This window comes from Bos javanicus, chromosome 11 (assembly GCF_032452875.1).
Source record: "Bos javanicus breed banteng chromosome 11, ARS-OSU_banteng_1.0, whole genome shotgun sequence".
In the NCBI taxonomy this organism is placed as follows: domain Eukaryota; kingdom Metazoa; phylum Chordata; class Mammalia; order Artiodactyla; family Bovidae; genus Bos; species Bos javanicus.
This window is the reverse complement of record NC_083878.1, coordinates 87,412,100-87,437,419: the sequence shown is the minus strand read 5'-3', so window position 1 is coordinate 87,437,419 and position 25,320 is coordinate 87,412,100. Positions and strand designations below refer to the sequence as shown.

Below are 25,320 nucleotides of genomic sequence, written 5' to 3'. Positions count from 1 at the left end.
CTGTGAAAAGCCAGAAATAGGTGGAGAGTCCAGAGGGGTCAGGGTCCAAGCCATGGCACCCCTCCCAGCCCACATACTTAAGAGTGGCCAGGAGAGATCAGCTGTCAGTTCAGTTCAGTTCAGTCACTCAGTCGTGTCTGACTCCTTGCGAACCCATGGACTGCAGCACACCAGGCTTCCCTGTCCATCAACAGTTCCCAGAGCTTACTCAAACTCATGTCCATCGAGTCGGTGATACCATCCAACTATCTCATCCTCTGTCGTCCCCTTCTCCTCCTGCCTTCTATCTTTCCCAGCATCAGGGTCTTTTCCAGTGAGTCAGCTCTTCACATCAGGTGGCCAAAGTATTGGAGTTTCAGCTTCAACATCAGTCTTTCCAATGAATATTCGGACTGATTTCCTTTAAGATTGATTGGTTGGATCTCCTTGCAGTCCAGGGGACTCTCAAGAGTCTTCTCTAACACCACAGTTTAAAAGCATCAATTCTTTAGCGCTTAGCTTTCTTTATACTCCAACTCTCACATCCATACATGACTACTGGAAAAACCATAACTTTGACTAGATGGACCTTTGTTGGCAAAGTAATGTCTCTGCTTTTTAATATGCTGTCTAGAGTGGTCAAAACTTTTCTTCCAAGGAGCAAGTATCTTTTAATTTTAAGGTTGCAGTCACCATCTGCAGTGATTTTAGAGACCCCCAAAATAAAGTCTCCCACTGTTTCCATTGTTTCCCCATCTATTTGCCATGAAGTGATTGAATTGCATGCCATGATCCTAGTTTTCTGAATGCTAAGTTTTAAGTCAACTTTTTCACTCTCCTCTTCCACTTTCATCAAGAGGCACTTTAGTTCTTCACTTTCTGCCATAAGGATGGTGTCATCTGCATATCTGAGTTTATTGATATTTCTCCCCGCAATCTTGATTCCAGCTTGTGCTTCTTCCAGCCTGGTATTTTGCATGATGTACTCTGAACATCAGTTACATAAGTAGGGTGACAATATACAGCCTTGATGTACTCCTTTCCCAATTTGGAACCAGTTTGTTGTTCCATGTCCAGTTCTAACTGTTGCTTCCTGACCTGCATACAGATTTCTCAAGAGCCAGGTCAGGTGGTCTGGTATTCCCATCTCTTTCAGAATTTTCCACAGTTTGTTGTGGTCCACACAGTTAAAGGCCTTGGCATAGTCAATAAAGCAGAAGCAGATGTTTTTCTGGAACTCTCTTGCTTTTTCGATAATCCAGATGATGTTGGCAATTTGATCTCTGGTTCCTTTGCCTTTTCTAAAATCAGTTTCAACATCTGGAAATTGACAGTTCACCTATTGCTGAAGCCTGGTTTGGAGAATTTTGAGCATTACTTTGCTAGCGTGTGAGATGAGTGCAATTATGCGGTAGTTTGAACATTCTTTGGCATTGCCTTTCTTTGGGATTGGAATGAAAACTGACCTTTTCCAGTCCTGTGGCCACTGCTTAGTTTTCCAAACTTGCTGGCATATTGAGTGCAGCACTTTCACAGTGTCATCATTTAGGATTTGAAATAGCTCAACTGGAATTCCATCACCTCCACTAGCTTTGTAGTTATGCTTCCTAGGGCCCACTTGACTTCACATTCCAGGATGTCTGGCTCTAGGTGAGTGATCATACCATCGTGATTATCTGAGTCATGAAGATCTTTTTTGTATAGTTCTTCTGTGTATTCTTGTCACCTCTTCTTAATATCTTCTGCTTCTGTTAGCTCCATACTATTTCTGTCCTTTATTGTGTCCATCTTTGCATGAAATTTTCCCTTGGTATCTCTAATTTTCTTGAAGAGATCGCTATCTTTCCCATTCTATTGTTTTCCTGTATTTGCACTGACCACTGAGGAAGGCTTTCTTACGTCTCCTTGCTATTCTTTGGAACTCTGCATTCAGATGGGTACAGCTTTCCTTTTCTCCTTTGCCTTTAGTTTCTCTTCTTTTCTCAGCTATTTGTAAGGAAGGCCTCCTCAGACAACTGTTTCGCCTTTTCTCATTTCTTTTCATTTTTCGCATTTCCCACCGGCTATCGGAAGAGACTGAATCCGCTCAGCAGTAGGCGCCGCCCACCTTTTTTTTTTTTTTACTGTTTGGCTTCGGTTCCTAGAGCAGGAACGGGATGCTTTCTGGGAGGGGTGCCGGATTAGCGGAGCTTCCTTCCACCGCTCGCAGAGGCTTCCCTGCGGCTGTAGGAGACGGAAATCTAGAGTCAAGAGTCTGGGTTTCCGCCCGGAGGGCTCTTCCCGCCGCTCCCGGAAGCTGCGCTCGCTGCCTGGGTAACGGGTCCCGGGGCTGGAGCGGCTGAGGCGCCGTTATGGACCTGGAGGAGGCGGTAAGAAGTCCGGCTGCTGCGCGACCATGCGACGGGGCGGGAGGGCCATGAGGCTGAGGAGAAGGCGCCGGAGGACGCCAGCTGGCTGTGGAGGCGCTCTGGTCTCGAAGTGGGGCGGGTCAGAAAGGGATGGAGCTGGCGGGCCGTGGGTACCGGCGTGATGGGGGAGACAGGCTGGAGCTGCTGGCTGGGTGAGGTTGTGAGTGGAGACGGGGTGAGGTGTTGATCGAGGAGGGTGTGTTTTAGGGGTAGGATGAACTTGTCGGTTTTGTGAGGTGGCCGCCCTCGTGGCTCACCTGCTCTAGACTGGACAACCCGCAAGTTCCCTTTGATGCTGGAGGTAGGGCGAGGGAGGCCGGGGGCTGGAACCCGAATGCCCCCCAAGTAACCCCTGTAACCCCAAGTAAGGTAACATCTTCCAGCACCTAGTCTTTGGGAATCCTCGTCTCGGCCTTGCGTAGGGAGGGCCAAATTCGGGTGTGAGGGCACGGCCAAGATTTCACTAGTTACTAGTATAGGGTCCCTGAAAACTTGACCTGCTTTTGAAATCAATTGGCCGTGCGTTTTGCCGGTCTTTGATGAGAGTCCCTTGGACTGCGCGGAGATCCAACCAGTCTATCCTAAACGAAATCAGTCCTGAATATTCATTGGAAGGACTGGTGCTGAAGCTGAAACTCCAATACTTTGGCCACCTGATGCAAAGAACTGACTCATTGGAAAAGACCCTGATGCTGGGAAAGATCCAAGACGGGAGGAGAAGTGGAGGACAGAAGATGAGATGGTTGGATGGCATCACGGACTCAATGGGCATGAGTTTGAGTAAACTACAAGAGTTGGTGATGGACAGGGAGGCCTGGCTGCTGCAGTCCTTGGGGTTGCAAAGTCAGACACGACTGAGCGACTGAACTGAACTGAACTGAACTGATGGTGTTAGGGGAATATTGGGTAATTAGATCAATAATAATAAGAGTTCACACACCAAAGAGCTGAGAATTGATTATTCAGTGCCAGTCTATGTATGTACAGAAGCATCATGGTGATAGAAGGCTTTTCTCATTGTAGGTGCTGATAAATGCCTCTTGAATGATGGTTAACGGTGTGTAGATTCTGGGTTAATGAAATGAACAACTAGAACTCACAGTGAGCCTGTAGAGTTATGAGTAGGGATCTTGTCTGTTTTGCTCAACGTCACATCTCCAGCACCTAGTTAAGTGTCTAGAGCATACATAGTAGGTACTCCTTGGATTGCTGAACGAACAAATGGAAACTTGAAATAACCCTAATAAAACTCTGGTTCCTTTGTGGTGGGTTATGTGTTCTTAGTGTCCTGGAGGAAGTTCCAAACGGTATGCTGTTTAAGTCTTCTCTGTACTTAAATCTCATCATCTTTTTTCCTCACAGCATTTTCAAGTTTTATTTACTCATCTTCCCCCACCCCCCACTTTACCCCTACCACCTTTTTTCTTCCCCTTCCCACACACTGCGTGTTTTAGAAACATTTAATAGTTTAATTCCATTTCAAACTGCTCAGACGGAACTGCTCTTCTCCTTGTTTGTAGATAATAGTCTCTTTGGTATGTTTTCTATTTTCAGCGATTCTTTACTGATAGAGTAAAGTTGCAGGGAGGCCTGTAGGTGGAACTGCAGGGTTTAGGCGCCGTGTGTTAAATGTGATGTTCCTTTTCTCCCACAGAGAGAGTTCAGAGAGCGCTGCTCTCAGTGTGCCGCTGTTTCTTGGGGTCTTACTGATGAAGGCAAATATTATTGCACTTCTTGCCACAATGTTACAGAAGTAAGTAACAGGTCTCATTTATGAATTTGCTTGTGCTTTAAAAATTGAAATTTCAGCCTGATATATGGCATAGCACCTCCCCCTCGCCCCCGCCGCACCGCCAAATTGATCTATTTTTTATTACTAAGCAGTGCCCAAATACCAAGAATATAAGTCGTCCTCAAATGGTGACACAAGGGTTAAAGACTTTGTGAATTAGATTTAGGATGAGCTTCTGAAACTATCTTGGGCTATAAATATAAGTGTTTTCCTGATTCAGACTGTATGGTATATTTATAAGGGGAAGTAATTAAACTTGCACTTGGAAGATGATAAATTTCTTTTCATTAGTTAGTACTTATTTAAGAGTTTTAAACGTGCCATGATAGCATGGAGGTTTGGAATATGCAATGTTAGAGGACTATCCTGAGTACTGGAAATATACATTGTTATCATTATGTCTTTGCACAATGCCTTACACATCATGAGTGTTTTCTTATCCATTCATTCATTTCCTCCTCTTGACAATGTGTGAGATACACTATTATGCCTGTCTACAGGTGGGGCAAGTGGGCCTCATCAGGTGAGTGAGTTTGCCAAAGTCTCATGGCTAGAAAGTGTTAAGGCAGGATTTGAACCTGAGGCTTCTAACTCAAGCCAGTGTTCATTTAATTCCACCACACCTGCCTCTTAGGACAGAGGCTGACATCCTGTCCTGTGGGTCCGTGGTAAATGAGACTGCATTCACACAGGGAGTGCTAGGTCCTCTTCTCGTCACCACAACCCTCAGGACAGAACAACATAACCAAAATAATCCAGAGTGTGGACAGCCTGCTGTTGGGTGGGCTAAACACACCAGGAGTTTTCTCTCCGGAAGAGGATTTGCTCAAAGTCTACAGAGCCAGGAAGAGCAGATATACTTATTACCTTTGCCCTGTAGTCCTCCGGGATTTTTGAGAAAAGTGGTTAATGTAGCTTGCAACTATCATTGAGACAGTCATTATTCTTCATTCTGCTTCCCATTTGGTCACCCACAGTATTCATAAAATATGAACTCACTTGATGAAATTGTTGGGGTGATAATATGTTCATTACTTCATTTGTGGTGATGGTTTCATGGATATACATACACACACATCAGATCATACACTTTAAATATACGCAGTTGGGTCCTTTGCTTTGATGTTTGTTGAGGCATTAACAGTTTTTGGTTTTGTACCAGCAGTGCAAATGTAAACACGGTGAAGCAAGATGTGTATAATGGACTGTCATTAGCAGATGAAGACAGCATATACTTTTTTTGGAGAAATTAAACTATTAATACATTAACTAATTGCTTTCTTTTATTTGTCTTTGATAGTGTTTCTGTTTATTTCTGTCTGATAAAATCTGCTGCAGTCAGTTTTTAACTTGAAAGATCCTTATACCAGTATTTCCACACTTGAAAGGTACCAGCTTTGTATGGAATAACCTGTCAAGAGTGGAGCATTCTGGACGGTGGGCACCATCTTCCTACAGGCCCAAAACCTATCTCAGTGCCTCCCGTGTGATAGACAGAGCTGTGTGTTGCACAACCTCAGTGGTTCTCTTGGCTTTATGGCACGTTCTTCAGATAGAAAAGGACGTGACTGGTGTGGGCTTGGTGTGCCAATGTTTAAATCCACCTGGTGGGAAATGGCTGGTGAGCTGTGGTTAGACCTACGGAGAGTGAAGGTTGTGGTACAGCTTTCTGTGTTTTTCTGCTCCTTTCATTGCCCCTCAACTTACTCTTGTATGTAATTTTCATTTTCTAGATACCCATCATCTGAAGGAAGGCCTTCTGAATTCATAAAGGAATTAGAATGTTATCTTGATTGATTTTATACAGGAAAAATATTTTCAGATCTTAAATCTGGTCTATGTATAGACATTCTTGCAAGTACTTTATGGGTATTTAATAAAGGTATAAGCTAAGATCGTGTGAGTTTAACAGATTTATATGATCGTAAGAGCAGATTTACTGTAGTAAATGTAGAAATGATGAAGATGAAAGCTACAATCACCAGTGAGCTCAACACACATTTCAGTAGCTTCCATTTAGTCTTTTATATGAGAGACTGTCTGTATATGAGAGGGGCAAGGGGATACGGGTGAGTACCCCCAATCTTGTGTGAATGTGTTAATTAACTGTATAAATAGTCCACAGTATAACCATTCTGTAATTAGTTACAGCTTCAGTCTGGGTATTTAGGTTTTTTTAACTTTTAGATATTTTGCATTTTGTCTAATTCTTATTTTAAGCCTTCCCCCGCCATCCTCCCCACCCCCCACCCCCACCCCCACTCTTTATAAGTTTTACCTTTTTTTGTTGGATAATTGCTCTGGTGTGTGTTCTGAAATGTCTTACGTTCTCAGTGTGGCCAACCCCATCCACCAGAACGGCTTTGAATGTGGTTTCTGTGGAATACAGAGAGAATGTATTCCAAAAATCCTGTTGTTAGAGGCATTTCTTTTATTCTTAATGAAAGTTGAAGATAAATTCCATTCCAAATCTCTAGATTTAGACAAATACATAGGTAGTGTTCGCTCTTGGTTAAAAATCTTCACCTTTCCCCCATCACGTAGGGCTGATGCTTTTATTAATATATTTTGGTTGTGAGAGAACTGGAATCTTAGGTCCCAGCCCTTGAGAGCACTTGGAATTGAAGACTTTGGGGTGAACCGTACTCAGCAATAAGTCATTCTAAAATCTTACAGGTCTGATTAAGAATGAAAGTAGTACTTTTATAATTTTATAAAGCTGTTTTAGAGTATGATTCCAACACATAGAAAAGTAGGATGAAAGTAATCTGTGTGTAGCTCAGGCATTGCTGACTACAATAAATACAGAAATTATTTTAGTTTCAAAGTGGTTTGGGGTGGAGAAAAGGGTGAATAAATTTGACTTTAGGATTGATGTCAAACAATTAAAAACTGATTGAAAATAAAAGGTTATTCGTTTGACAGTAATTTATTTAGTATGTTTAAGACTGTTCTCCACACAGTTTTAGGTACTAAGAAGTTCTGAATCAGAAAATAACATAAAGGCTAACCAGAGTGTCCACTTTATCTAATTGTCCCAAAGTGCTATGGTCATTGGTCCTGGCATCCACCGTCTGGTTCATTACACACCCCAGAGCATGCTTGGAAACACAGTCAAGGAGAAGTGAAGTTACCTGTGTGGTCTATTTTAACGGTCTGCCTCTGTTTCCTGCAGAGATCTAGGGAAGTTATAGACACTGGGGCTATTCCTAATACTAAAATACAAGCCATCAACCGGGGACTTAAAAGAAAACGAAAACTTGGTAAGCTCTTTCTTCATATGTGCTTGTATTTTTCAATCATGTTTTCATTTTCATAATTTGGGTGTGTGCAATTGGAATTCTAAATAGATTCTAATGAAGTTGCCTGAATTTTAAGCCAAAATAGAATTAAAGTCGATAATTATTTTTGGTAAAATTGGAAGCAACTTCTTAAAGCATACTCATTTTTTATTCTGTTTATTATAGATGATTTGATTTTTCAGTGGTGCAACTACTATGCAAAAAATAATATTAGTCAAGGGAGCATATTTCTTTGTATCTGTTGGCATATGTTTCTCTATTCTGTATCTGTAATCTCTCATGATTTTCTGTGTTTTTAAAAAAAATTGCTTCTCTTCTGACATGTTTCAGCTATGGAGTTGTCAGATTAGGCAAGTTAAATATGATACTCAGCTTTCAGAAATCCATTTCTCACAGTGATTTTGAACACACCCTTTTATAATAGGGAAAATTAATTTCCTTTAAAATAACCTCAGCATGGGTGTGCTTTGAAAGGCAATCTATTTCATTAATCCAGGGAGTACATATAATTAACAGTTATTGAGAAGAATCTGAGGTGAAGTTTAGTTGATGCTTTTTATTTCTGTGACTGATTGCCTAGAGCCAGATGCTCAGGTTTGAAATTAGGCTAAAGATAATGGCGGACTCTTCTACCTAAGGTAGCTTTAAGGATACACACGTGAAATATATAATATATATAAATGTTGGTGAAATAACTGCATGAAATACATTGCTGTTCTTAGATGAATAACAGAGAATGCCTAGATGCCAACTCATGTTCCTGTTTAAACTTTAGTAGTGACTGTTTTTATTAGGCTAAAACCTGATTAATCTTAATTAAATTTAATTAGAATAAAACCTGATTAATTTGGGCTTGCCATCTAGGTAGTAAAAATTGTATAGTTTAAGCTTAAAGTGCTGAAAGAACATCAGGTGTTTCAAATTAAATGTTGAGAGTCTTATATTCAACCTCTTTGTCCTTACTTTCTTCATGTGTAAAGTAAGAGGGTAATACCATTTATTATAGAGAGTAGGAACCCAGACTCCGAATTTAAGATACAACTGTATTAGTTCGTCAGAACAGGGTGCATGAAGGAGAGAGCACACGTGGCTGGCTATTGCTTGGGGAGTTTAAACTCCCTCACCTTTGCAGGCTTCTTATTTTACTCCTATGCAAACTAAGACCCTTTCCAGAAAGTGAGTTAGTCAGCAGAGGTGGGGAGGCCTTGTGACACTGAGGTTAGGGAGGGGCACAGGAGCCCTGTGACTTTCTGCAGCGGGGAGGGCATCTTGGAGTCATAGCAGCAGACTTCAGAAGCATATTTTTTCAAAGAGTTGCAGTATTTGTCGACCTGGGAGGGGTAAAACGTAAGAGTCTTAACAGATTTGAGCATTTTCTTTTAACTGGTAGTTTTATTTAAGCATGTAGCTTTGTCCATTCCTTCAGAATCTCTTAAGACTGTTTTGAGGTTGCAAGAAAATAACCTATTAATACTTAAAATACATGGTGACTGGACCGAGTTCAATAAATCTTAGTTTCCTTGCTTTCAGTTTCACACTCGTACCTAGAACCGTCTTGATGAAAGGAGAAAGCTGTTGAGCAGTTCGTTTGCTTTGTGTGTTCTTGTTGTACGCCCTTTCCTGCGATCTTGGAGCTTCCCCTCTTTGCTTTAGTTCATTCATTCTCCAAATACTTATTGTTCCCTTTCTATGTGAGGTGGAACAGAGGAGTCGGAGGAGAAACAGTGGCTGAGTGTTGAGTATCCTTTCATTTAGGCTTCTGCTGGGCATTGTTCAGTACATTTATAAAACTTGTTTTCTTTTTTTAATGTGGTGACTAACCATTTTGCTGCCCTTATATTGATATTTCAGAAAAATTAAATTTACTTTAGCATTTGTGTATAGATTTGCCAGATTGGAAGCAAGAGTATAAGAATGGAAACTATACTCAGGGATATGAAAAAATTCCAGCTGAAGTGTGTGAAACACAATTGTAACTGTGCAGTAGCATTGCATTTAGTAAGAAACTCAGATGTCTGAAGTCTGTCATTTGTCATTTAGAGAAAGGCTGGGATTGGTATGTGTGTGAAGGTTTTCAGCACATACTTTATCAACAAGCAGAAGCCTTACAGAGCCTTGGAGTAGGCCCAGAGTTAAAGGTAAGTCCATTTGAGTTCACATGTTAACCTTTCATTTTGTTGTTTGAAGAACAGTAGGCTTAGAGTGGAATTAATAGTAGGGTTATCAGTAATAGCACTTGGCCTATTAGAAACAATAATTTTTCTGATAATTTTTCTTTAATCCTTTTGCAAGACCAGTAATCCCCAAAATGTGTTCTCTAGGGTGTAAATAAGCAGTACATCCAGAAGAAAGTAAGAAAGGTTTTAGTCTTCAGATAATTAGGAAACATTAGGTTAAAATAAAACAAATAACTTTGTGCACTTTTTGGTGCCTTTTATGTGTTAATGTGCTGTTTCATTTCCTAGGGGATGCAATGTGCAGTATTCACAATTTGAGAGTAAAATCCTCTGGTGTGTGTGAGGGGGTGAGATGGGGAGAGTAGCATTCATCAGGACTTCCAGAAAATGCACTTTGTGCAGTGATACATTAAATCAGTGGTTTTCAAACTTGAGTGTGTATCAGAATCAACTTGGAAGGCTTGTTAAAACAGATTGCTTGACCCCATTCCAGAGTTTCTGATAAGCAGGTCTGGAGTAGGGCCCAAGAATCTGCATTTCTAACAAGTTTCCAGGTGACGCTGATGCCGCTGGAGTCAGCTTAGTTGGAGAGAAGTTTCCATGTGTATGTGGAATGAGTGAAAGGACATCATATAGCACTATGCTCATAAATGAAAACAAGAGCAAAAAGCGAAGGAAGAAAGATCAACTACTGAAGTCACCAAGAGAAGATTGGTGAAGCAGCCTTTGCTATTCAAAGCAATGAGTGTCTGCAGCAGGCAGGCAGAGTGACCCATAGGCCAGTGCATAGCCCAAGTGTGAGCCTTAACCTTGACAGCCATTGCTTAGGTAAGATTGCTGGTAGCCTGCAGGTTTGTGAATCTGGTTTCTCCTGGCATAGGTATCCGATGTATGAGTGTTTTTTAATAAATGATTTCAGGTAGTTCCACCAAATAGCTTCAGTAGGGTTTACACCTATATAGCTTTCTATTGATACCTACTTCATCAAGATTAATCCTAAAAACAGTTTCTCTGAAATTAACCAATAAGTATGAGTGTTTAGACCTGACCAGCTAAATGGTACAGGAATGGTGTTATGATAACCCAGGCTCCAGAGTCAGAACTGACTCTAGATCCTATTCATGGGTCATTTTGGCCATGTTACTCAGTGTGTTCAGTGGTAAAACATGAGCTAATAACTGTTTTGCAGGATTGTGTTAAAGCTTATGGATGCCTTGTGCCTAGTAGGTGATGAATAAATGGAAAAGCTGCTTTGTTTTGTTTTACTTTTGCTTGGACAGAGGGTAGGAGGAGGAAGGGGGTGTCAGTAGGTCACTAAATACAATAGCAACTTTGCTCCTATCTAGAAGTGTAGTCACACATAAGTGACTTTCTTTCTCTGGATCTTAATTTACTTAACTTGTAAAAAGAAGGGATTCAACTAGGTGATTTTAAGGAACTAGTTCCTTCCTTTCCTAAAATCTAAGATTAGGAAGACTATATTCAGTGCTTCTCATACACCTGATACTGAAATGATAATTCTTTCAAGGAAATTTAAGTAAGAAAGGTAAGAATACATTTAGATGGAAGCAGTATGTAAAGTACAAGAGAATAGAGGTTCTGTGGTCTGGATGTGCCAGTATATTTTCATCAGAACCTGAAGCATTCTTGTTTCTCTTCCACATTAGAATGAAGTTTTGCATAATTTTTGGAAGCGCTACCTTCAGAAGAGCAAGCAGGCATACTGTAAAAACCCAGTTTATACCAGCAGAAGGAAAACTACGGTAAGTCACGTGTCTGACAAGTGGGACCAAAAGACATATCTGGTGAGAGATAGAAATGAAGATGAGGTTCAGCCTTACCTGAATTATGGTTTTCAGAGGAGTTTCAGTGAAGAGGTTTCATTTCTAGTCCAGAAGGACAGGGTCAGTGATGTAGGCATTGGATTTTTGACTTCTTATTTGACCAGTTGAAACATAAATTTGTGGTTAAGTTTCTAAATAGAGGTTTAAAGGAGTTTCTACCATTGTACTATTAAAAACTGTTTTGCAAATGTTATTCTTTTTGCTTGGAACACCTGCTTGCTTTACCTGGCATTTCAAGATTCAGCTCAGTTGTCATCTGGATCCTTCACCACCCCACCCCTGTCCATCAAAGCAGTTATGTTTTTAGCAGTTTGCTTTTCACTGCTTATTAAATGTGCCATGGATCATTTTGTTTGGAATAGGGGAGGATTCCACTGCTGGGAAATGCAGGTTTGATAAGCTTTGATGTGTTTTATGTGTGGTTCTTACTCTCTAGGACTGTCAAGGGATTCTGACTGTGTTTGACACACATTTGTTAAGAGCTTGGAAACTTGGCCCAGTGTTTACTTGTTTGGTTAGGGTCTCATAGGTTCCACACGCAGAGTTTAGTGAAAGAAATGAGACGTTTAGAAATTGCAGGAATGAAAAGTTTAGAAATAGCAGATGGAGCAGGAATAACGATAGTTCAGTTTTAAGCAGTAAGTTTGAGACAGCTATTGGACATCCAGGAGGAAATGTGGAGTCCTCAGATACACTTCAGTTCCGGGGGAGAGATCTGGACTGGAGATACAAATTTGGAAGTTGTCAGCTCACACTATAATCAAATCTAAAATACCACTGTTTGTAAGATGCACCATTATTTTTAAGTACCCCCAAGAAAAAAGAAAATGCTGCAAATTAAATTGTGCCATGACGCTGACTGTAAGATATTCCTGATTTCAGGGATGTTAAAATATGGAGATGGGGGAGTGCACATTAGAATTGAAAACAGTATACGTAGTAGATGGTATTTAAACTACAAGACCAGATAACATCCCTGAGGAGTAAAGACAGAGAAGAGGACCAAGACTGAGCTCTGAATATTCATTGAAAGGACCCAGATGCTGGGAAAGATTGAGGGCAAAAGGAGAAGGGGCCAACAGAGGATGAGGTGGTTGGATGGCATCAGTGACTCAATGGACATGAGTCTGAGCAAACTCCAGGAAGGACCAGGAAGCTTGGCATGCTGCAGTCCATGGGGTTGCAAAGAGGCGGACACAACTTAGCGACTGAACAACAGTGAGAGGTGGAATCGAGTGCACAGAGGGAGACGTTGCTGTAGATGGGAGCAGGGAAGGGCGCAGAGGCTGACAGAGGGCCGAGCGTGTGGTGTGGGAGTTTCCTTAGGATTGCTTCAGTTTTCTCAGTCATCTCCATGTATCAGCCAGCTTTATGGTTCCCTGGCCCCTTGTGGGCTCACCTACCAGAGGGGATGTTCTTGACAGAAGAAACAAGCATTATCCTGTCCCTGGGTTCTTTTTTCTGTCTCATTCTCTGTGAGTTCCTTTAATATGAGCTTTATCTCCTCACAGTGAGATCAAGTTTCTGGCCTACATGACTGAGAGCATGGCTTTTTGACTGTGATCAGCTCCCCAAGTCATGTCAGTTAATGAGGCCTTTAGGTAGCTGGCCAGCTAACCTTTCTAAGAGACATTCTGACTGCTATTTCGGCGATACACTTGTGAAAAATTAAATCATGGTAAGAGATAATGTATGATTGTCAAGCCTTAGTGTGTCTAGAGTCATTATTGACACTTGATGTTTTTATTGGTGTTGATGCTAGAGCTATAGGAGAGGTGTTTACAGAGAGAACTAGGCCTGTTGTGTCTGCCTGTTTCTCTGCTCATGCTTGTTTGGCGTCCTTATCTGAGAAACATGGCTGGGAGCTGCTGAGGAGCACGTGCAGAAGTCTGGCTCTCTTGGTCTCAGGGACCAGGCAGATGACTGCAGGTCTCTAGAGTGGTTCCTTCTCTGGTGTTTGTGATGCTCAAGTATTGTTTACAGTTTGTGGAAATGAATTATGTTGTAATTCCAATATAATCATAATTTATATTCTTTTACAAAACAGGTATTAGAAGATAATTTGAGCCATTCAGATTGGGAGAGTGAGCCTGAGCTGCTGAGTGACATGAGCTGTCTATCTTTTGCTGAGAGTGGAGCAGAGTCTCAGCCTGATGTCCGCACTCCAAAGCCTTTCCCCATCATCAAAGCATCACATTCAGGTAAAGATGACAAACTAACACTCTGGCTGTGCATCTTAGAAATAATGTAATGTAGTCCTGTCTCTTCATATTCCAAGGAAGGAAACTTGGCCTAGCAAGGAAGAATGATTTGTTGAATCATATGGCAAGGAGAAAGGTGAACTGAGTGAAATGTTAGGGCAGTTTTTAAAAAGGTACATTGTTTCCGCATGAGCTTTTAGGTGTGATTTTTAAAGGGAACTAAACAGTAAGGCTTCCCAGGTGGCTTAGGTGGGAAAGAATCTACCTGTAGAAGACCAGGGTTTGATCTCTGCTGGGTCGGGAAGATCCCTTGGAGAAGGGAATTTCTCCCCACTCCAGGAGCTGTTCTTGAGAATCCCATGGGCGGAGGAGCCTGGCGGGCTACAGTCCATGAGGTGTAAAGAGTCAGACATGACTGAATGACTAACACTTTGACTTTTCAAGCAATAAGTAGATCCAAAAAGGAGGCTAACTCAAGTAAGATAGCTGTGGGCTCAGAGAAAAGTTGTAGCAGAGAACTAATAGAACTTAGCCATGTGGTAAGATAGACAGGAGTCAAAGATAAGCTGCCAGTTTCTCTGCGTACACTAACGCAGGCTGAATCAGATCACCATATTGTGTGTGTGTGTGTGTGTGTGTGTGTGTGTGTGTACGTGCATGTATGTCTTACTTTCTGGTTTAATTCCATAATTTAAAATAGATAAGGAGTGTCTTTAAGGTTACAGATACAGACCTTCTCCTCAGAGCATTTATTCATGATTTTAGTTGTTTCTACATTACTTTTAGAAACAAAAACAAAGAAACGTGGTGGAAAACAGAGAAAGATTTTATTATAGATTGTGAAGGTCTTGATGTGTGCTACTAGAGTTGTTTGGGAGACAGCCTGCAAACTTCATGGTGTTAGGAATTGTTGAAGTCTGCATTACGTGTGGTTATGTAAAATTTTCAACAAAACATTTCTAGTATGGACTGCTTCTTTGCAAGCCCCTCACCCTCCAGAGATTAAAAAATTCCTTTTATCAGCATATCCATGTTTCTTTTTATTTTTTGTCATTTCCTTTTTTTTCCTTCAGCATATCTGCATTTCTTGATGGACTGCACAACGACATAGTTATCAAATAAGTTACATGTTGTGTCCAAAGAAGTTAGGTCGTAGGATAATTGGGCAGTGTGGCATGTGGGGTTTCCTTTTCCATGCCTCAGGCCACCTGACTCAAAAAATCTCAGAGAACTAGGACTCTGAAACCATCCAAGCCTTTTTAGTAAGACATCATGATTGTTTACCTATGTTAGGGATTTGCATGTTTGTTTCTTAGTAAATGATGATCCTTAGAGCTTTATTTTCATTTTTCTATTAAATGTAACTATTAAAACAACTCATTATTAATGCAAAACTATAAAATTCAGATATTCATGGGAATTCCCTGGCAGTCCAGTGGTTAGAACTTGGCCCTTCCACTGCTGGGGCCCAGGTTTAATCCCTCTTTAGGGAATTAAGATCCTGTAAGCTGTGTGGCCTGGCCAAAAAAAAAAAAAAAACAGATGTTCATAAAGAAAATAAACTCACGAGTTATTGTACCACCCCAAAATAACCACTATTACTGTATTCTTCTACATTCTAGATTTTTTATTCATATATATATAGAGAGAGAAAGCACGAGTTTTGTTTTCCAAAAATGTGAACTACTTCTTGATTCTTTAAATTTTTTTGATCAAAATTCTACATGCATGTTGATTCAAATAGATTTATAGGACTTGTTATACAAATAAAAATAAATTGCAGTCTACTATCTCCCTCAAATGTCCCGTTTCCCAGAGGCATTCATTTTCAACTTTTTTTAAATGCTGTATCGCTGTATCACATGCTTCTGTTATTACATCTTGATTTCTCGTTTTGCACATGAGTGATTAAATTCCCACTGTGGATGATGAAGCCTTAGCTCTTTCACTCATCCCTCACTGTCCCTCCCCACCCCCTGCCACATAATTACCAGTACACAATTATGAATTTCTCCTTCTCTAGTTTTCCAATATAATTTTTTGCTTGGTCAATTTTTTGGTGCTTAAATTGTAAATGTATATGAATGTTCATCAGAGCTGAGTCATATAGCTTACTGTGATTACTTTTTCTGTATATGCATTGGTTTTTCCAGAGTTGATAATTTGTTTGCTGCTGCTGCTGCTAAGTTGCTTCATTTGTGTCCGACTCTGTGTGACCTCATAGACGGCAGCCCACCAGGCTGCCCCATCACTGGGATTCTCCAGGCAAGAACACTGGAGTGGGTTGCCATTTCCTTTTCCAATGCATGAAAGTAAAAAGCGAAAGTGAAGTCACTCAGTCATGTCCGATTGGATTGCCATTTCCTTCTCAAGGGGATCTTCCCGACCCAGGGATCAAATCCATGTCTTCTGCACTGGTGGGCAGATTCTTACCACTGAGCCACCTCGGAAGCCCAGATTACAGATTAGTAATAAATAAATAGAAAGCTTGCCTGGAGAATCCATGGACGGAGGAGCCTGGTGGGCTACAGTCCATGGGGTCACAAAAGAGTCAAATACAACTTAGTGAAACTATGAATCTATAATGTGTTACTAATGTATCTCCACACTTCCCCTTAATTCTGACAATCTCTCAATTCCTTATTCTGTCAATTTCATCTTCCGTAATAGATCCTGGAACTTCTGAGCTGCTTTGATCGAGAATGATGTATCTCCAGACCTCTGTCTTGGGGATCTCTTTACCACCATCCCGAGAAGTCTGTCACCTGTCTGTGGTTAAATTTCTCATTTCTTTATCTCACTTCATCTTCTTTCTTGGTACACACCCTCAATTTGTGGAGCATCTTTTCTTATTTTGCTGAGAATATTAATGTTATTTCCCACTGATTTGAAGATTTGATGGTAAAGCGTCTTCCTACAATGCGGGAGACCTGGGTTCAATCCCTGGGTCAGGAAGATCTCCTGGAGAAGGAAATGGCAACCCATTCCAGTATTCTTTCCTGGAAAATCCCATGGATAGAGGAGCCTAGTAGGCTACAGTCCATGGGGTCACAAAGAATCGGACACAACTGAGCGACTTCACTTTCTTTGCCTTTTTATACTAGAGGGTTTCTTCAAGTGCTTAGCAAGCCTAAGAAGGCTAGTCCTGTTTAAGAATGGAGATTGAAAAGTTGATTGAAAGCTTTCTACCCACAGTAAGTCTTGTCACTTCTGCTCTGGTTTATTTTCTTGATGAACCTCCAGCATTGTCATCTTTAACTCTTTTACCCCTCAGCTGACCAGATTTTCCAGAAACATCTCTGAGGTTTTTTTTTTTTTTTTTTTTGAGGGTATAACCTCAACTGTCCTGGGAAATGGGTGGGAAGAAGGCCTCAGGGGAGGAGAGGGTCTCTGGAGGAGAAACTTCCCATTTTCGGGCAAGATTGGGGAGGAGCAGTCATTTGGCTGCATGGAGCTTGGGAAGGAGTCTGGGTGTATAACTTCTTAGTCAGGCTTCCAAGCAGTCCTCCTGGTGTTGGTCTTACTTCACACACTTTCCAGGGCTACTTGGTTTAACCAACTCCTGAGCCTTCCTTAGAGGTCCCCAGGGAAAATTACATTGATTTCTGCCTTCCCTACTGCTGGCTGTGAATCCAACTTTCTCAGCACTGCTAAGGCAATATTCACCTGTCCATTTGCTTTTCAGCTTTTAACATTTTATTGCTGTTATCTCTTTTTCCATGTTATTTGTTCTTGTATATATATATTTGTAAAATTAAAGTGGGACAAAACAGAAGCTAATGTGTTGTTTTCAATCTGCCATCTTAACTGGAAGTTCCTACATGTTTTTATATATGTAATATATAAAGAAGTTTTTAAAATAATATTTTATAGAAATCTGTGTCCCTGTATATTCTTTTAAAACCATAGTCGTCAGCCTTTAGCATCCACCGGAGGATGGTAGGGATGGAGGGCCGGTGAGCTCAATAATTTGCATCTCTACCGTGTTCTCAGGTGATGCTAATATACCTGGTCCAACAGCTGTACCTGGAGAACAGTCCAGTGCGTTTACACAAAGCATTGTGTACATTGTTATGCACTGTTTTCATTGCATGGAGTTAATTAAATTTCTATTCTAGTCACTTATGTTGTTTTAAATTGTTTTCTTATTATAAACAGTGTTGTCATAACACACCTTGACCCTGAACCTTTGCATGTTTTAAAAATCATTTCACTAAGATGGAATCTTGAAGTAGGGCTGCTAGACCATTGGTCACCAAATATTTATTGGGTTCCTTCTCCACCTGGAGCCTGTTCTGAGCTCTGTGGATGCCATGGTGAGCAATACTGTCTGTCTTCAAGCTCCATAGAGTGTCCTGGGAGGAGCTGGACAATAAATGCACACGTGAAAAAGAATAGGGCAGTTCCTGATAAATGCTATGAAGAAAGGATCTTCAGGATTTAGAAAAGGGGATTTTGAGGGATAAATAGGAGAGTTTTTGCTTAAGAAAACTTGGGAGTCTCTCAGGGTTATTCCTAGTCCCGCTTTTCCATCTACCCTCACTCCTGGCTTTAAACACCAGCTATATCCAACAGCTCTAAAATTCCTATCCTCTCAACTCTAGAATTTTATATTGAGCTGCCTACTCAGCATTTCCATTTGCATGTTTAATAAAGTCTTACACTTAACATGTGCAGGTCTGATATCTTGATTTCTCTGGTCAAGCCTGATCTTCTGCCTCCTTCCTTGTCTTAGTAAGTGACATCTCCATTCTTCTTGTTGCTCAGGCCCCAAAACCTTAGACTTCTACTTGTCTCCCCTTGTTGTCTCATACTTCACATCCAGTCCATCAGCAAGTCTTTCTGACTCTGCCTTCAGAATATGTCTAGGGTCCAGCTGCCCCTCACCATCTACAGGATCTCCACTCCAGCACGAGGACCCATTGCTGCAGACCTGGCATCATGGTCTCCTGTGTGCCGTCCCCTAATTCTATTCTTCATAGCAGCCAGAGTAACCTTTTAAAAATCATAAATGGGATTATATTGCTCTTCTGTTTAAAAGTTTCCAGAAAACTCTTATTATACTTAGTTGAAAATCTGAAAGACAGATCATGGCCAACAAAGCCCTTTAACAGTTTGGTTTCTTATCATCTACAATTCTCTGTGGTCATCTCCTGCCACTCCCCCCTCACCCATGGTGCTCTAGCCACACTGGCTTCCTTGCTGTTCCTTCAGGTTGACTCTGCTGATAGACTCTGTGTTCCTTCCCAGATCCTTGAGCCTTATTCTCTGATTTCAGCCAGGTCTCTGCTCAGGTGTCACCTTCCCCACAGGGCTTCTGGGACTACCCATGTGAAAAAGCACAGGTCTCTTCCCTTCCCATTACTCTGTATGCCCCTACATTGCTGTTTTTCCATGTTGCACTTAACCACTGTCTCTCAGGTTTTTTTTTTTTTTTTGGTCATTTACTGTCCCTCACTACTAGTATGTGAGTTTAAGGAGAGATGAGATACTGTACAGTCATTTCCCCAGACCTGGAAGAGAGGCACAGAGTAAGATGGACAAGTATTTGTGGAATGAATGCACCGAGGATGAAATGATGCCGCGGGGGAGGACGCCCGGAGCATGGGAGTGGGAGAGGTGCTACCTTAGCTATTTGGAGAGCCTGTCGGAGAAGGGGACAAAGGAATGACACGTTTTTGCTTTGCTTAGTAATTGTTTGTCCTTTTATTTATTTGAAAACTTGCTCCCGTTCACTACAAAAAATCCAGAAAAAACAGATCGCTCCTTAGACTCTCCACATACCCCACTCCCACAGAGAACTAGCACGTAATGTTTTGGCCAGTTTTCTTCCAAATCATTACTACCATTTATTGCCAAGTTGCTCTGTGTAAAGATTCTATCAATAATTTTAAGATATTTAAAATACCTCTTTGGATTTTGCTGTTTTTCTTCTTTTCTTGTCCAAAATAGTTGCTTACACTTAAAAAAAAAATCTCCATTTGTCCCTTAAGAAACGACCTCTGTCTGTTCTGGGTCTCTTGATGGAGTGGAATATTCGTTGCGGAAGGAGAAGGGGGTCATGAAGATGAGTGTACCACGGACGCTAGCCTTCTGCTATCTGTCATTACTTTGGCAGAGAGAGACAATTACTCTTTCAGATCTTTTGAGGTAAGCTGGGCCTCTTACGATGATGCTTTTGCTGATTATCTGTGTGACAGCCTGTGGATATTTTGGATTTTACCAGGAGGCTTCAATTAAGGAAGGGAAAGATTAGGTAGTCTGAATTCTGACTCTGAAATGTAATTCTCCCTGGGCTAAGAATTCATCTCCTGGGTTTCCTTATTTATATAGTGGAAATAATACTATTTATTTTACTTGGGGCATTAGAGAATTTATCATTCAATGTGAATAAAATGCTTTGAAGGTGAAAAGTGACATTTAAGTACCTGCACAGTATTATTAAGTATTTTTCATTTTTAAGAGAGAAGATGAATAGATGACCTTCACATGGCAAATAGTAGTAGTAGTTATACAAAAGCATACCTTGGTGTTGTTAAGAGCTAAAAGATAGGTTGTCTGTGTTTATAAGCTAAAATGGAAAACAAAGCTATTAGAAGAACCTGTTATGTGGATAGTTAGCATGTACAGTTTTCAAGATTATCTGCAGGGTTTTATAGGTAATGAATAAATTATGGTATGGTATGTAAGAATTTCTCATTAAATAGAAGATGTACCACAGTCATTAATGTGTTCATTTTTCCTTGCTCATTATGTGTTCTAAATAATAACATTTGAGTTTCTCAGTGTGTGGAGTGATTTTCAGAGAATAGATTTGGAACCAGAACCCTGGGTTCGAATCCTGGTTCTATCACTTACGTACTGTAGGACCTTGAGTAAGTTATTTAATTTCTTTCTGCCTCTGTTTCCTCATTGGTAAAATGAGGTTACTAATAATATCTGCCTCAGAGAGTTGAAACTACTTTCAATACTTAGTACCACATGAAAAGCACATCGTACCTGGTGCATAACAAGAACTCAGTTCTAGTGATTGTTGTTTATGTTTTCTTTATCGTCATCATCATCACTAGCACTAGGCCCTTTGATTAAATAAAGTGCCTCCAGTAAATGAGAATAGTGCCTTTGAATTTGGCCACATCAACCAAATAACAAGGCTTTTCTCAGATGTGATTAACTTGACATGCAGATAGTCCATGATTCAGTGAATTTTACTGTTACGTTAAAACCTCATCTTGTTCTGTCCGCCCTCCTTGGTGATCTCACCCTTCCCCAAGGCTCTAATTACCATCTGTACGATGACGACTCCCAGATCTGGATTTCCAGCCCAGACTTGTCTAGTGAGGGCCAGACCCATATATTCACATAATCGGCTGCCTGCTGGATACTCCTTCATCATCTTTCTCCTCAGTTCATCTCTTCCTCCACTGATTGCCTTCTTCACGAATACCCTGTTTCATCTCATACAGGCACCTGAGACCCATCCTTGGCTCTTTCCTCTCTCTGCATGTAGTTTAATCAATATGTCCTCTCGATTGTACTTCCAGAATAACTCTGAGAACCATGTTTCCCCCATTCCCTCTGTCTCTGTCTTCACCTGGATTACTTAGCCACCTCCCAGGTGAATCTTGTGCCTCTCCTGTCCATTTCCTCCTGGTAACCTGAAGGATCTTACAGGAAGGATCGCGTCACTGGGGCTGGATGAAAGGGTAGCTATTCTATACAAGGCAATCTGTAGGTGGGTAACAAAACTCCCCGAGAAATCTAACCAGGAAGAAATAATAGTTACCCAGAAATAATAGAGAAAATTATTCGCCCAAAAATTCTTCTCAGGGAGAATATTTTATGTGGTTGGAGGGATGGGATAAAATCCTACACGTTTGTCTGTCTCTCTTCCCCTCTTCTTCTGCCTCTCTCCTCACCCCTCTGTCTCCCTCCTTTTCCCCTTGCTTTTCCTTGCTTCCCCCTCCAAGGGGAATTGTAAACTGCCTTCAAGAAGATTAGATCTAGTTAGCTGGAGGGCTTTTATTTTGTTCTGTGGGACATGTAAGTTTGAGACCTGGTTTAATTGCTTGAAGGAGTAGAAGAAAGACTTTACCACTCTCTCCTGCTTTTCTTGGAAAAGAGCTCTAAGTCACAGGTTCTCAAAGTGTGGTCCTGACCAGCAGCATCAGCAGCTTCTGGGAATTTGTTAGAAAGGCAAATTCTTGGACCCATTCTAACCTTCTGAGTCAGAAACTCTGGGAACAGGGCCTGGTAATCAATCTCTGTTTTAATAAGCCGTCTGGGGATTCTAAGGGATGCCAAAGTTTGAGAACTATTATTGCTACACCCTGAATAAACTATTTAAAGAACATTGATTTGAAGGGCCTACATTATTAGCCTTTCCACAATACCCATGTATCTTATACTGATCCTGTATATCACTTCTCTGTTAAATCCTTTAGCAGCATCCTCCTTAGATTAATTCATAACCCTTGAGGAGCCTTTAAAGGACCCTGTACTTAACAATTATAATTAAGTAAAAACAGCCAACATATATACATTCCACAAATATTCGTTGAATATCTACTATTGGCAGGTGTTGTTCTAGAGTCCAGACCCTTGAAATACATTTGTGAACCATATAGATAAAGTCCCTGCTCTCCTGAAGTTTAAGACTAGAGGAGAGGACAGATAAGCAAATACATAAATAAGTGAATCAGACAAGGGAATGCTGTTCAGAAGATTTAAATAGGGTGATGTGATAGAGAATGACCAGATGGCTACTTTATTTATTTTTTTTAATTTTATTTTTGAACTTTACAATATTGTATTGGTTCTGCCATATATCGAAATGAATCCGCCACAGGCATACACGTGTTCCCCATCCTGAACCCTCCTCCCTCCTCCCTCCCCATACCATCCCTCTGGGTCGTCCCAGTGCACCAGCCCCAAGCATCCAGTATCGTGCATCGAACCTGGACTGGCGACTCGTTTCATATATGATATTATACATATTTCAGTGCCATTCTCCCAAATCATCTCACCCTCTCCCTCTCCCACAGAGTCCAAAAGACTGTTCTATACATCAGTGTCTCTTTTGCTGTCTTGTATACAGGGTTATTGTTACCATCTTTCTAAATTCCATATATATGCGTTAGTATACTGTATTCGTGTTTTTCCTTCTGGCTTACTTCACTCTGTATAATAGGCTCCAGTTTCATCCACCTCATTAGAACTGATTCAAATGTATTCTTTTTAATGGCTGAGTAATACTCCATTGTGTATATGTACCACAGCCTTCTTATCCATTCATCTGCTGATGGACATCTAGGTTGCTTCCATGTCCTGGCTATTGTAAACAGTGCTGCGATGAACATTGGGGTACATGTGTCTCTTTCAATTCTGGTTTCCTCAGTGTGTATGCCCAGCAGTGGGATTGCTGGATCATAAGGCAGTTCTATTTCCAGTTTTTTAAGGAATCTCCATACTGTTCTCCATAGTGGCTGTACTAGTTTGCATTCCCACCAACAGTGTAAGAGGGTTCCCTTTTCTCCACATCCTCTCCAGCATTTATTACTTGTAGACTTTTGGATTGCAGCCATTCTGACTGGCGTGAAATGGTACCTCATAGTGGTTTTGATTTGCATTTCTCTGATAATGAGTGATGTTGAGCATCTTTTCATGTATTTGTTAGCAGATGGCTACTTTAGATGGGTTATTAGGGAAGGCCTCAGTGAGAAGGTGGAATTTAAATTGCACTCTGAATGAAAATAAAACCAGCTGTTGAGTATCAGAAGTACTAGCATTCCAGGTAAAGAGAGTTTGCTAGTGCCAGGCCCTAAAGCGGTTGCAAGCTCTGTATGATCCAAGAGCAGAGGAGGCTGATGTGATGGGATTTCGAATTTGAAGGAGTAGGAGGAAGATGAGGGCAAGGAGATAATAAACAGGACCAGACATAGGTCTTTGTAAACCAAGTTAGGAGTTTGGATTTTTTTTTTTTTAAGTATAATTTATATACAATTCACCCTTTTAAAGTATACAAGTCAGTGGTTTTCAGTATATTCGCAGGGTGTGCAGCCGTCACCTCTATTTCCTGGATATATTCATCACTCCAAGAGGAAACCCCATACCCATCAGAAGTTTGCCTTTAAGTGTGATAGTAAGCCACCAAAGAGTTTAACAGGAAAGACATGATCTGATCTGGTTTATGTTTTCAAGATTGTTCAGGCAACTATGAGGAAAGTGGATTCTAGGTAGACACGAGTGGAAGCAGAGAGACTGGGTGGTCTTTTCTATACTTAGAACAAGAAGAGGTAGTGGCTTGGACTAGGGTGGCGGTGATAGAACTAGAATGAAGTGAAGGGGTTCAGGATATGTTTTCTGAGTGGACACAACTTAACTCTAATGCAGTGCTGCTTAAACTGCCTGTAATGAATAACTAGTTTGTTAAATGTCAGTCTGTCACAGATTGAAGCTTTTGGAAAGTAAGATAGTATTATAAGTAGAGAGTATCTCCAGGGGTCATGACTGGAGTATTGGTTTCTTGGTTAGGAGGGGCGAATGAGACACTGTCAGTCCACCCCACTGCTCTTTTTTTATCCCTGTTTTTCTTTTTACCATTTCCTCCTACCTAACATACTGTATATTTCACTTATTTGTTTTGTCATCTTTATCTTCTCAGTGCAATGTAAACTCCATGGGAACAAGAATATGTTTTTGTTTTGTTCACTGCTGTGTCTCAAATAGTGTTGGGTATATATTATTGGACTTGATAAATTTCTGTCCAATGAATGAATGACTTGTAGATAAGTATGTATGAATACTTATTTATATTTATGTGCTAACTTCTTCAAACTCAGTAATTTACTCAAAATAGTTGACCAGTTACTATGTACCAGACATTGAGACAGTGGTAAACAAGTGTTTCTTTAATTGTTCTTCCAGTGACAGGTACTTACCGTGTACTGTCATAGGTACTGGGGACCAAATGGTAGGCAAGGAGGTATTCTAACAAGGAAAACAGATCAAAAGGTCTCCCTGAAGAAGTGATTTAAAAGATGAGTAGAAACTAATCACGTCAGAGAAACTAGGGATAGACAGAAGGAATGCCATATCTACAAGCCTGGTAAATTGGCAAATAAGATAAACACACCTTTTAGAAATATTTTATCTATTTGGGCAGAAACAGAAGGGATTATTAGATAATCAACTAAATCTTGTCTCTGCACAAGGGAATAGAAATACAGATATTTTCAGGTTAATTATTCTTAAATCTATTTGAGATATACAGTATACTCAACTGCTTCTTACCTTGTCTTTGAAATATAACATTTTCCCCTCTTTTGTTTACTTTGCCAAATCAGTACATATCTTATATTGAAACTTTTTCAAAAATACAGATTTGTTGAAGAAGAACATATTCCTTACATACATGCTTTTCAGCATTTTCCAGAAGAGATGAAATTATATGGACGTGACAAAGGAATCTTTGCCATAGAGGTAAATTATTTTCTTTTTTACTTTGTAGTCACTTATGAGACATTAGAGTAATTGGTGATTTATATTCGTCTCCTGATTTACTATTTCATGTTGAAGTTTAAAAAAGTCATCCACTTTTTGTTCTATTCAAATATGG

The 25,320-nt window shown here is 40.6% G+C and overlaps 1 protein-coding gene across 1 annotated transcript in view; it reads left to right on the top strand.

Annotated features, from left to right (window-relative positions):
* The first annotated feature begins 2,173 nt into the window (after window positions 1–2,173).
* Window positions 2,174–25,320, top strand: part of TAF1B (TATA-box binding protein associated factor, RNA polymerase I subunit B) — a 55,313-nt gene continuing 32,166 nt past the window's right edge. Inside the window, exons 1-8 of the mRNA XM_061433338.1 lie at window positions 2,174–2,348; window positions 4,042–4,140; window positions 7,355–7,442; window positions 9,522–9,619; window positions 11,326–11,421; window positions 13,550–13,703; window positions 19,697–19,853; window positions 25,085–25,184. Coding sequence (XP_061289322.1) covers window positions 2,331–2,348; window positions 4,042–4,140; window positions 7,355–7,442; window positions 9,522–9,619; window positions 11,326–11,421; window positions 13,550–13,703; window positions 19,697–19,853; window positions 25,085–25,184 — 810 coding nt within the window. The 5' untranslated portion in view covers window positions 2,174–2,330. The remainder of the gene's footprint in view (window positions 2,349–4,041; window positions 4,141–7,354; window positions 7,443–9,521; window positions 9,620–11,325; window positions 11,422–13,549; window positions 13,704–19,696; window positions 19,854–25,084; window positions 25,185–25,320) is intronic.